The sequence below is a fragment of the Narcine bancroftii genome, chromosome 2 (genome assembly GCF_036971445.1).
Source record: "Narcine bancroftii isolate sNarBan1 chromosome 2, sNarBan1.hap1, whole genome shotgun sequence".
Classification (NCBI taxonomy): Eukaryota; Metazoa; Chordata; class Chondrichthyes; order Torpediniformes; family Narcinidae; genus Narcine; species Narcine bancroftii.
Window position 1 is genome coordinate 10,088,543 of NC_091470.1, and position 13,326 is coordinate 10,101,868.

Below are 13,326 nucleotides of genomic sequence, written 5' to 3' on the forward strand. Positions count from 1 at the left end.
CTCCATGTTGCCTCACCTGTAGGTCATGGAGCTGCCTGTTGAGTGCACGCGTCGAGCTGTGGTCAATGGTGTTGGCCAGCAGGCTCTCTGTGCTCCGAATCCACAATGTGGTCGACTCCATCAAGCGACAGAACTCCTCCCAGCACCCAGAGATCTGCTCACACACACAGGCAGTCAGACTTGGCCAGATGTGGCAGAGTGAAGTTCCCTCCGCACCGTCCCATCACACACTCCCGGGGTCAGACACAGAGTGAATCTCCCGCCTTACCATCCCATCACACACTCCCGGGGTCAGACACAGAGTGAAGTTCCCTCCGCACTGTCCCATCACACACTCCCGGGGTCAGACACAGAGTGAAGTTCCCTCCCCACCATCCCATCACACAATCCCAGGGTCAGACACAGAGTGAAGCTCCCTCCGCACCGTCCCATCACACACTCCTGTGGTCAGACAAAGATTGAAGCTCCCTCCACAATGTCCCATCGTGGAGCAGGGTGTATGTTTGATGGTGGGTGAGGAGAGGAGGAAGTGCCGGGGAATCTCACCTCGTTGACCAGGGCAGCTCTCCGCTCTGCCTCCCGTGACACGCGCTGGTGATATTGAAGGGAACCCATCACGGCCTCCATCAGCTCGTGGGCCAGCTTGGGATCCTCCTGTGCTAGGTCCTGGACCTCCCCCTCCACCGCGGAGAGGGCTGAGTGGCTCTCGTCAATCTCAGCCCAAATCCGCTGAGGATGAGACACAAGTCACGACTGGTCCTGCTGGCTGGGTCCGGCCCACCGCCACTGGGGATGGGGGGGGACACAAGGCAAAGGCGACACAGCAGGCGTGCGGACATGGGGAGCAGAGAGGCCCGGGGGCCAGGGGTCAGGGGTCACAGGGAAGGGGGGACACAGGGGATGGGACATGGGGGAAGGGGACACCGTGAAGGGAGCATGGGGAAAGGGGCAAGGGGAAGGGGGACACGGAAGAAGGGGGGCACAGAAGCAGGGGGACACAGAAGAAGGGGGACACGGGAGTGGGTACGTGGGGAGGGTGGGGACACGGGGGAGGGTGGGAATGAGGGGAGGGTGAGGACGTGGGGAGGGTGAAGACTCAGGGAGTGTGAGGACACGGGGAGGGTGAAGACGCGGGGAGGGTGAGGACGCGGGGAGGGTGAGGACGCGGGGAGGGTGAGGACGCGGGGAGGGTGAGGACGCAGGGAGCTTGAGGCCACGGGGGAGTGTGGGGACGAGGGGAGGGTGGGAGCGTGGGGAGGGTAGGATGCAGGGGAGGGTGAGGACGCTGGGAGGGTGAGGACGTGGGGAGGATGGGAACGTGGGGTGGCTGGGGATGCGGAGAAGGTGGGGATGAGGGGGAGGGCAGGGTCGCAAGGTGGCTGGGGACGCGGGATGGCTGGGGACACGGGGGAGGTTGTACCCCCACCTCCTGCTGAGCCACAGCTTGGGCGACTGTTCCATGACGTTCCTGCAGCATCTGCTCCGTGCCCCGGAGTCGCATTGAGGCTTCCTGGATTCGGTCTTCCAGTTCCCTACTCTGGCCGCTCCAGGGGTCCTGAAATCCCCTCACCTCAAAAAAGACAAAGGGTGAATGAGGCTGCTCGAGACTCTCCTCATCCCTGAAACCCCTATCCCCCTCTCCACCCCCAGGGTAGACAGGCCACGTTCAGGGCAGACGGGTGTGTTCAGGGCAGATGGGACGTGTTCAGAGCAGACGGGCGTGTTCAGGGCAGACGGGACATGTTCAGATCAGACGGGCATGTTCAGGGCAGACGGACCGTGTTCAGGGTAGACGGGACGTGTTCAGGGCAGACGGGCGTGTTCAGGGCAGACGGGATGTGTTCAGGGCAGACGGGCCTGTTCAGGTCAGACGGGACATGTTCAGGTCAGACGGGAAGTGTTCAGGTCAGACGGGACGTGTTCAGGGTAGACAGGCCTGTTCAGGTCAGACAGGACGTGTTCAGAGCAGACGGAACGTGTTCAGATTAGACGGGCCGTGTTCAGAGCAGATGGGCGTGTTCAGGGCAGACGGGTGTGTTCAGGTCAGAAGGGACGTGTTCAGGGCAGACGGGCGTGTTCAGGTCAGACGGGACGTGTTCAGGGCAGACGGGCGTGTTCAGGTCAGACGGGACGTGCTCAGGACAGACGGGACGTGTTCAGGACAGACGGGATGTGTTCAGGTCAGATGGGCGTGTTCAGAGCAGACGGGACATGTTCAGAGCAGACGGGACGTGTTCAGGGCAGACAGGCCTGTTCAGGTCAGACAGGATGTGTTCAGCACAGACAGATCGTGTTCAGGTCAGATGGGTGTGTTCAGGTCAGACGGGATGTGTTCAGGGTAGACAGGCCTATTCAGGTCAGATGGGCGAGTTTAGGACAGAAGACCGTCTGCGTTACCTGCGGCAGGTCTTCTGTTGTGGGAGTCACCTCGTCATCACTGCACTCCAGTTCGTTTTGCTCCTGTTCATCGTCCGTGGGTGGCTGCTGGTCTCCGCACCCAGGGTAACAACCAGATCCCACCCCCTGCGAAGGTAAACAGGGCTTGTGTCTGCTGGATGTAGGCAGCAGATCTGCAGGTCCCCCCCCCTTGCCCGTTCCCAACACTTCACCTGGCCCCCACCCCATCCTTCCCATCCACACCACCACCCCCTCTTACCTCCCCCAGTCCCTCACCACCTCCTTCCAACCCCACTCCCCTACCCCCTCCTTCCCCCACCCCCTTCTTCCCCCCTCACTAATTATGATGGGATGAGGCAGGAGCCAGCAAGAATAAATTGGAAACAGATGTTTAAGGGTGAAAGCACAGAGGTAACGTGGAGGGAGTTTAGGGACCACTTGTACTGGGTTCAGGATAGGTTTGTCCCACTGGAACAGGGAAAAGATGGAAGGAAAAGGGAACCGTGGCTGATGAAACAGGTCAGGCAACTGGTCAAGAGGATGAAGGAAGCAAACATTAGATCTAGGAAGCAGGAAACAGGAAGGGCTCATGAGAAATATATGGTAGCCAGGAAGGAGGTTAGGAAATGACCAGAGAGCTCGAAGGAAGCATGAGAAACCTTGGCTTGTAGGATTAAGGAGAACCCCGGGGTGTTCTATGCATTTGCGAAGAACAGAAGGATGATGAGAATGAAGGTGGGGCCGATAAAGGAGGCAACATGTGCCTGGAGGCGGAGGAGTTTGGGGAGGTCCTAATTGAATACTTTGCATCAGTATTCACAAGAGAAAAGGACCTTGATCACGGTGAGGTCAAAATTGAACAGGCCTGTGTGCTGGACATTGTGGAGATTAAGGAAGAGGAAGTTTTAGATCTTCTTAAAAACATGAATGAGTCCCCAGGCTGCACCAGGCTGCTGTGGGAAGGGAGGGAAGAGATAGCTGGGGAAGTAGCTATGATCTTTGAATCCTCTTTGGGCGTAGGGGAGGTGCCGGAGGATTGGAGAACAGAATAATGTAGTCCCCTTGTTTAAAAAAGGTAATGGGGAGAATCCTGGGAATTATAGACCAGTGAGTCTTACGTCAAGGGTGTGTAAAGTAATCGAGAGGATTCTTAAGGACAGGATCTACGAGCCTTTGGAGTTGTCCAGTCTACTCAAGGATAGTCAGTAGGGCTTTGCGAAGGGAAGGTTGGGCCTCATGAGTCTAATTGAGTGTTTTGAGAAGGTAACAAAAGAAATTGATGAAGGTCGGGTTTATGTGGACTACATGTATTTTAGCAAGGTATTTGACAAGGTTCCCCTACAAGAGACTCATCCAGAAAGTCATGAGGCTCAATCAGGATCAGTGGAACCTTGACTGTGTGGATAAAAAATTGGCCTGTAGGACGAAAGCAGAAAGTAATAGTGGAAGGAAAGTTTTCTGCCTGGAGGTCGGTGACTAGTGGAGAGTCGCAGGGATCTGTTCTGGAACGCCTGCTCTTTGTGATTTTTATAAATGACTTGGATGAAGAGGCGGAAGGATGGGTCAGTAAGTTTGCGGATGACACGAAGGTTGGAGGAGTTGTGGATGGAGCTGAAAGTTGTTGAAGGTTACACAAGGATATAGACAGGATGTTGGGCAGAAAAGAGGCAGATGGAGTTCAATCCGGATAAGTGTGAGGCGACACATTTTGGAAGGACCAAACAGAAGGCTGAGGACAGGGTTAATGGTCGGTTACTGTTGATGAACAGAGGGACCTTGGGGTAAAAATCCATACATCCCTCAAGGTCGCTGCACAGGTTGATAGGATAGGTAAGAAGGTCCATGGGGGGCTGGGCTTCATTAATAGGGGGATTGAGTTCAGGGGTCGAGAGGTCATGTTGCAGTTCTACAAATCTCTGGTGAGACCACACTTAGAATATTGTGTTCAGTTCTGGTCACCTCATTATAGGAAGGATGTGGAAACTATGGAGAGGGGTCAGAGGAGGTTTACCAGGGTGTTGCCTGGATTGGGAAATAAATCTTATGAGGCCAGGTTAGCAGAGCTGGGACTTTTCTCTTTGGAGCGTAGAAGGATGAAAGGAGACTTGAAAGAGGCATAGATAGGGTGGAAGGCCAGCGCCTGTTTCCCAGGGCAGGAACAGCAAACAGCACCCCACCCCCCCTACCCCCACCCCTTTCCACCCCCACAACACCCTCACCCACCCATCCACCCCAGGGAAGACGGACCGTGTTCAGCGTAGATGGACCATGTTTAGGACAGATGACCGTCTGCGTTACCTGCGGCAGGTCTTCTGTTGTGGGTGTCACCTCATCATCACTGCACTCGTTCTGCTCCTGTTCACCGTCCGTGGGGGGCTGCAGGTCTCTGTCCCCAGGGTAACAACCAGATCCCACCACCTGCGATGGCAAACAGGGCTTGTGTCTGCTGGATGTAGGCAACAGATCTGCAACCCCCCCCCCCTTGCTCATCCCCAACACTTCACCTGGCATCCACTCCCCCAATTCCTCCTCCCCCCCACACCCCCATTCCCTCCTTCCATTCCCACTCCCCCACCCCCTCCTTATCCCCACTTTCCTAACCCCTCCTTCACCCGACTCCCTCACCCCCTCCTTCCCCCACTCTCTTACCTCCTCCTTCCCCATTCCTCCACCCTCTACCTCCCCCACCCCCTCCTTCCACTCCTTCCCCCTACTCGTCCAGCCCCTCCTTCCCCCTACTCGTCCACCCTCTCCTTCCCCCTTCTCGTCCACCCCCTCCTTTCACCCCCCTCCCCACTAATTATGATGGGATGAGGCAGGAACTAGCGAGAGTAAATTGGAAACAGATGCTTAAGAATGAGAACACAGAGGTAACGTGGAGGGAGTTTAGGGACCACTTGTACTGGGTTCAGGATAGGTTTGTCCCACTGGAACAGGGAGAAGATGGTGGGAAAAGGGAATCATGGCTGATGAAACAGGTCAGGCAACTGGTCAAGAGGAAGAAAGAAGCAAACATTAGTTATAGGAAGGAGGAAACAGGTAGGGCTCATGAGAAATATATGGTAGCCAGGAAGGAGGTTAGGAAATGACCAGAGAGCTCAAAGGGAGCATGAGAAGCCTTGGCTTGTAGGATTAAGGAGAACCCCGGGGTGTTCTATGCATTTGCGAAGAACAGAAGGATGATGAGAATGAAGGTGGGGCCGATAAAGGAGGCAACATGTGGCTGGAGGCGGAAGAGGTTGGGGAGGTCCTAAATGAATACTTTGCTTCAGTATTCACAAGAGAAAAGGACCTTGATCACGGTGAGGTTGAATTGAACGGGCCGGTGTCCTGGACATTGTGGAGATTAAGGAATAGGAAGTTTTGGATCTTCTTAAAATCATCAAGATTGATAAGTCCCTGGGGCCGGACACGATGTACCCCAGGCTGCTGTGGGAAGGGAGGGAAGAGATAACTGGGGCAGTAGCTATGATCTTTGAATCACCTTTAGCCACAGGGGAGGTGCCGGAGGATTGGAGAACACAAATGTAGTCATCTCGTTATAAAAGGTAATAGGGAGAATCCTGGGAATTATAGACCAGTGAGTCTTACATCAAGGATGTGTAAAGTAATGGAGAAGATTCTTAAGGATAAGATCTATGAGCATTTGGTGAAGTCCAGTCTACTCAAGGATAGTCAGCAGGGCTTTGTGAAGGGAAGGTCAGACCTCACGAGTCTAATTGAGTTTTGAGGAGGTAACAAAGGAAATTGATGAGGGTCGGGCGGTAGATGTGGACTACATGGATTTTAGCAAGACATTTGACAAGATCCTCCACGAGAGATTCATTCAGAAAGTCATGAGGCTCAGGATCAGTGGAACCTTGGCCTTGTGGATTAAAAAATTGGCCTGTCGGAAGAAAGCAGAGAGTAGTAGTGGAAGGAAAGTTTTCTGCCTGGAGGTCAGTGACTAGCGGAAGGATCTGTTCTGGGACCCCTGCTCTTTGTGAATTTTATAAATGACCTGGATGAAAAGGCAGAAAGATGGGTCAGTAAGTTTGCAGATGATACAAAGGTTGGAGGAGTTGGGGTTGGAGCTGAAGATTGTTGAAGTTTACACAAGGATATAGACAGGATGCAGATTTGGGGAGAAAACTGGCAGGTGGAGTTCAATCCGGATAAGTGTATGGAAGGACAAACCAGAAAGGTGAGTAGAGGGTTAATGGTCGGTTACTTAAGAGTGTGGATGAACAGAGGGACCTTAGGGTGCAAATCCATACATCTCTTAAGGTCACCGCAGAGGTTGATAGGATAGTTACAAAGGCCTGTAGGATACTGGGCTTCATTAACGGGGAATTGAGTTCAAGAGTCGAAAGGTCATGTTGCAACTCTACAAACCTCTGGTGAGACCAGACTTTGAATATTGTGTTGAGTTTTGGTCACCACATTATAAGAAGGATGTGGAAGCTGTGTAATGTTGCCTGGATTGGAGAACGTGTCTCATGAGGCAAGGTTAGTAGAGCTGGGACTTTCCTCTTTGGAGCGTAGAAGGATGAGAGGAAACTTGATAGAGGTTGACAAGATTTTGAGAGGCATAGATAAGGTGGACGGCCAGTGCCTGTTTCCCAGGGCAGGATCAGCAAACACCAGAGGACATGTACAAAATGAAGGGAGGCAAGTTTAGGGAAGACGTCAGGGGAATGTTTTTTACACTGAGAGTTGTGGGGTCCTGGAATGCTTTGCTGGGGACGGTGGTGGAGGCTGGAACAATAGGGGCATTTAACAGGCATTTGGATACAATAGCGGGTTATGGGTAGGGAGCATTTGGTTATTTTTTGGTTGGTATACATGGGCCAGAATAACATTATGGGCTGAAGGACCTGTACTTTAGTGTTTTGTGTTCTTTCTGTATTTCCCACGGTGGGACAGTCTAGGACAAGGGGCCCAATTTCAGGATTGAAGGGCGTCCATTTAAAACAGAGATGCGGAGGAATGCAGTGAACCTCTGAAATTTGCTTCCTCGGACAGCTGTGGTGGCTGGCCCATTGGGTGTATTTAAGGCAGAGATTGATAGGTATCTAAATAGTCAGTGTCAAAGGGGAGAAGGCAAGGGAGTGGGGCTGAGTGAGAGAATGGATTGGCTCATGATGGAATGGTGGGAGAGACTTGATGGGCTGAATGGCCTACTGCACCTCTATCTTATTTTGTCAGTTGCCCCAGATGTCCCGATCGAGACCAAGAAGCAGACTGGTTACTGATGTTAGTGGGGGCTTCCCCCAGTTACCACCATCATTTACCTGGGGTGGCCTCACCATTGATTTCCCAGACTCCTCTCTGGCTGGGGTGTTGGTCACGTGACTACTGTCCATTGGTGGCTGGCTCCAGTTGGGAGTGGACCATCTCTGTGCCATGGATGAGTTGGTGCTGTGCGGAGGTGCTGTAAGCTCCATGGTAGATGGGCGGTCTGATGGCGGACTTGGTGTGCTGTGCGGGAGAGTGCCCACTCCCCTGTCCCTGGGGAACAGGCTCACCGTGTCGTTAATGACATCTCCATCCCCATCCCTGCTCTGACCTGCCTCGAGCTGATACCCCCTGCCCCTCGTGGAAGGGTCATCGGCCAGTGATGGAGGATCAACTGATGGCTGGCCTAGGCCCCACTGGAGCCTGCCCGCTGGCCTGGCCTCTCTGCACGGACTCAGGCCCTGGGCCTGGGGTCCCGATGTGAGGGGATGGCCGACCAGCTCTCGCTCCCTCCCCCCGGCCAGTGGCTGAGACCCCTCGCTCCCACATTGGCCATGAATCTGAGCTCGAATGGCGATTGGACAGTTCCCAGCCACATGGATGGGGTCCATCCCTGAAAAGCTGCCTTCCCCCACTCCGAGTCCCCAGGCTGCTCTGGAACCTTCTGGAGCCTGTTCCCCAAGCCGCACTGCAGACCCACACTCCTCCCCTGCGGAACCTTCCGCAGCCTGATCCCCGAACCTCACTCCAGACCCCCACTCCCCTGCAGAATCTTCCGCAACCTGGTCTCCAAGCCCCACTACGGACCCCCACTCTTGTCCTCCAGGGAGGGGGTCTGGGCCGATCTCCCCAACAGGGTCTCCCCCCGGTCCAGCGTCCAGGACGTCCCCAGGAGCCTGTCCAGACCACCAACCGGGGTCGCCCATTGCCATCCTGGGCACTCCACTAGTCTCAAGGGCAGGTGGGATGGTCCTGGAGGTGGGTGCTCCCTTTACTTCCTGTCCGTCCAGGGGTCCACTCCCTTCCTGTCCATCCAGGGGTCTACTGCAATCCTGACCATCTGGATGCCCATCCCCTCCATGGTTGGACATGGCTGATGCAGAGACCTTGATCCCCGGATTGTGATTCTGCTCTGTCCCAGTCCGGACCAACTGCAATACGTCCTGTGGCCGCTCACTGACCCTCAGACAGTCGGGACCCCTGTAAATGAATATGCTCATCAACAATGTCCCGAAGCAGGAGGGGGGAGGGGTGGAGGGGCAACGGGGAGGAGGGTGAGGGGGCTGGAGGGGGTGGGACATGGAGGGGTAGCAGGGGTGGAGAGGCAACATGGAGGAGGGTGAGGGGGCTGGAGGGGGTGTAGGGACATGGAGAGAACGTACAAACTACAAAGAGTGGGGGATTCGAAACCCAGTCCCGATCGCTGGTGCTGTAATAGCATTGGGCCAACCATACCACCCCCTCGTCCCACACCCCCACCACTCTCTGTGTGAAGAATTTCCCGCTAAACATTCCCCTTTCACCCTTAACCCATGTCCTCTGTTTGTATCTCATCTTCCCTCTGTCTGTTCCCTTCATAATTTTAAATAACTCTATCTAATCTCCCATCATTCTTCTATGGTCCAGGGAATAAAGTCCCAACTTGTTTAACCTTTCCCTGTAACTCAGTACCTGAAGTCCGGGCAACATCCTAGTAAATCTTCTCTGCACTCTTTCTATCCTATTGATATCTTTCCTGTAGTTCGATGACCAAAACTGCACACAATTCTCCAAATTTGGTCTCATCAATGTCTTGTTCAACTTTATCATAACAGGGGAAGTCACGTGATGGAGTAGTGGCCGGACGGTGAACTCCAGCCCTCTCCAGAAAAGTCAGAAAAAACAAAGCAAAACACAAAGGCACAGAAATAAAAATCAAAGTAAAGTGAATATAAAGGTGGAAAGAAGATGGCGACGAAAAAAGAAAAGTCGAAACCAACGGTAAGAAGAGAGGAAGAGAAGACAACGGAAGATGAAGGAAAAGGCCTTACCTGTTCGAAGAGGCCCGCGGTGGAGAGAGAAACCCGCTCCCTCAGGTCGGCAGAAAGTGGACTACAAAAATTGCTCGCTGAGCCGAGTAAAAGTGCGCAACCGCACATGCGCGAGGAGTCACGCATGTGCGATGCGCATGCAAAAAAACACACCGACGGGAGGGGGGACCAGCTGGGGAGTCGATCTCCACAGCCGGCAACGACAGCTGCAGAACACCTGCAGCAAGAAGAGAACACAGAAGACAACGAAAACAAGAAAGAAGAGAAGAAAAGGGCAACAAAGAAACAACAGATGGCCAACCCAGAGGAAGAAGAAGAGGAAGAGTACAGTGAAATAGAAGAAGAAAAGAAAGGCAAGATAAAGGATATACTTTCTCTTATTAAAGAATACATGGAGTCATTTAAAGAATGGCAAGCGCAAGAATTTAATGATTTAAGAAGAAGAATAAACAATACAGAAGAGAAAATGAATAAAATAGATATGACCTTAACAGAAATGGGAAAGAGAATGGACAAGATGGAAGAGCGGGCAGTAGCAGCAGAAATGGAGGTAGAGGACTTAAAAAAGAAATTAGAGGAATCTAATAAAAAAGTTATAGAGACACAAGAACTGTTAGCTCAGAAAATAGATATAATGGAAAATTATAACAGAAGAAATAACATAAAGATAGTGGGCCTTAAGGAAGATGAAGAAGGCAAGAATATGAGAGAGTTTATAAAAGAGTGGATCCCTAAGACCCTAGGATGTCCAGAACTACAGCAAGAAATGGAAATAGAAAGGGCACATAGAGCATTAGCCTTTAAACCACAATCACAACAAAAACCAAGATCTATTTTAGTAAAATTCCTAAGATATACTACAAGACAAAAGGTACTGGAGAAGACAATGGAAAAAGTAAGAGAGGGCAACAAGCCACTGGGTACATTTATCCAGATATAAGTTTTGAACTCCTGAAGAAGAGAAAGGAGTTCAATACAGCAAAGGCGATTTTATGGAAGAAAGCGTATAAATTTATACTAAAGCATCCAGCGGTATTGAAAATATTTATTCCAGGACAACAAAACAGACTATTCTCAGATCCAGAGGAAGCACGAAAATTTGCAGAACAATTACAAAATAGACGGAGGGATGAAGACGTGTAACGAGAGTACAAAAGACTGCAAACTAAAAAGACACAAGTTTTGAACTCCTGAAGAGGAGGAAGGAGTTCAAAACATCGAAAACGATCTTATGGAAAAAAAACTATTCTCGGATCCAGAGGAAGCAAGGAAATTTGCAGAACAACTACAAAACAAACAGAGAGGTGAAGACATGTAATAAGAGTAAAAATGACCACGATTTATATGTATGTGGGTAAAGAGGTATATGTGTGTATATGTACAATGTGCATACATGAATGTTCCGTATTTAGAGGAAAATATAGATAGTATAGACAAGAATTAATAAGGGAAGGAAAAGGAATAGGGAGAATAAGGAGGGAATTAAAAGAGTGACCTTTGTCACATATGAAAAGTGCAATCTTTTCTGGGGGGGGCGGGGTGAGGGGAAATAGCGGTCACTGCAAAATCAGTTGACGCTTGCGAGTGGATTCGCAAATCCAAATGGAGAGGGGAGATGTGGTTGTCCGACAAGGGATAAAGGACAACTCAGGAGGGGAAGGGGAGATTGGGGCTAAAGAAGTTTTAAATAGGAGAATAAGGAAAATGTTTGATGTTTTAGGAATGTTGTCTTATAAAGGATTCAAAACAAGAAAACAGAAATGGATAAGAAGGAAAGGTAATGATGGAGAAACAGAAAGGGAAGATAAACAAAGTATAAAATGGCTTCGTTGAACTATATGACTTTAAATATTAATGGAATACATAACCAAATTAAAAGGAAGAAACTGCTAAATTTACTGAAAAAAGAAAAAATTGATATAGCATTTGTGCAAGAAACACAGTTAACTGAATTGGAGCATAAGAAATTAAAGAGAGATTGGATAGGACATGTAACAGCAGCGTCGTATAATTCAAAATCAAGAGGAGTAGCTATATTAATTAGTAAAAATGTGCCATTTAAAATAGAAGAGGAAATAATAGATCCAGCAGGGAGATATGTAATGATAAAATGTCAGATATATTCGGAGTTTTGGAATCTACTCAATGTATATTCACCTAACGAAGAAGATCAAAAGTTTATGCAAGATACCTTTTTGAAGATAGCAGATACGCAAGGGAACATATTAATAGGAGGGGATTTTAACCTGAATTTGGATTCAAATATGGACAAAACTGGGAAAAAAATTAACAGAAAGAACAAAGTAACCAAATTTATAATTAAATCGATGGAAGAAATGCAACTTTTGGATATATGGAGGAAACAACACCCAAAGGAAAAGGAATATTCATTTTACTCGGCTAGACATAAAACATACTCAAGAATAGACCTATTTTTGTTATCAGCTCGTATGCAAGATAGAGTAAGAAAAACAGAATATAAAGCTAGAATATTATCGGACCATTCACCCTTAATATTGACAATAAAGTTAGAGGACATCCCTCCAAGAATGTATAGATGGAGATTAAACCCCATGTTACTTAAAAGGCAGGATTTTAGAGAATTTATTGAAAAACAAATTTAAATGTATTTTGAAATAAATACGGAATCAGTGAAAGATAAGTTTATACTATGGGATGCAATGAAAGCGTTCATCAGGGGGCAAATAATAAGTTATGTAACCAAGATGAAGAAGGACTATAATCAGGAAACAGAGCAGTTGGAAAGGGAAATAGTAAATATAGAAAAAGAATTAGCAATGAAGGAAGATATTACTAAAAGAAGAGAATTGGCGAATAAAAAAATAAAATATGAAACATTACAAACATACAAGGTGGAGAAGAATATAATGAAGACAAAACAAATATTATGAACTAGGTGAAAAAACGCACAAAATCCTAGCATGGCAGCTTAAGACAGAACAAGCTAAGAAAATGGTATTGGCATCAAGGAAAAAAGACAAACAAATTACATATAATCCAAAAGAAATTAAGGAAAACTTTAGAGAATTCTATGAACAATTATACCGAACTGAAAACGAAGGGAAAGAAGGGAAAATAGATGAATTTCTGACTAAAATTGAACTACCGAAACTACAAATAGAGGAACAAAATAAATTAACAGAACCATTTGGAATAGTAGAAATACAAGAGATAATAAAAAAATTACCAAATAATAAGACACCAGGAGAGGATGGATTCCCAATAGATTTCTATAAAACATTTAAAGACTTATTAATTCCGCCCCTCCTGGAAGTAATCAACCAGATTGATAAAACGCAAAGCTTACCAGATTCATGTAAAACAGCAATAATTACAGTTATACTAAAGCAAGGGAAAGATCCACTCACACCAGCGTCATATCGACCAATATCTTTACTTAACACAGATTATAAGATAATAGCTAAATTATTAGCAAACAGATTAGCAGAGTATGTACCGGAAATGGTAAATCTAGACCAAACTGGATTTATCAAAAAAAGACGCACAACAGACAATATTTGTAAATTTATTAACTTAATTCATGCAGTAGAAGGGAGTAAAGCGCCAACAGTAGCAGTTGATTTAGACGCAGAGAAGGCCTTTGACAGAGTAGAATGGAATTATTTGTTCAAAGTATTGCAAAAATTCAGTTTACCGGAGA

The 13,326-nt window shown here is 48.7% G+C and overlaps 1 protein-coding gene across 7 annotated transcripts in view; it reads right to left on the reverse strand.

Moving 5' to 3' along the window:
* LOC138753173 (nesprin-2-like) overlaps window positions 1-13,326 on the reverse strand; it is a 93,584-nt gene that overhangs the window by 56,339 nt on the left and 23,919 nt on the right. For 5 of the 7 annotated variants that reach the window (XM_069915797.1, XM_069915796.1, XM_069915798.1 and 2 more), the window contains 6 exons: window positions 7,671-8,814; window positions 4,696-4,815; window positions 2,398-2,523; window positions 1,427-1,570; window positions 547-729; window positions 17-154 (listed from right to left, as the gene is read on the reverse strand). In XM_069915797.1, coding sequence (XP_069771898.1) covers window positions 17-154; window positions 547-729; window positions 1,427-1,570; window positions 2,398-2,523; window positions 4,696-4,815; window positions 7,671-8,814 — 1,855 coding nt within the window. The remainder of the gene's footprint in view (window positions 1-16; window positions 155-546; window positions 730-1,426; window positions 1,571-2,397; window positions 2,524-4,695; window positions 4,816-7,670; window positions 8,815-13,326) is intronic. The other 2 variants (XM_069915795.1, XM_069915799.1) reach the window with 2 other exon arrangements.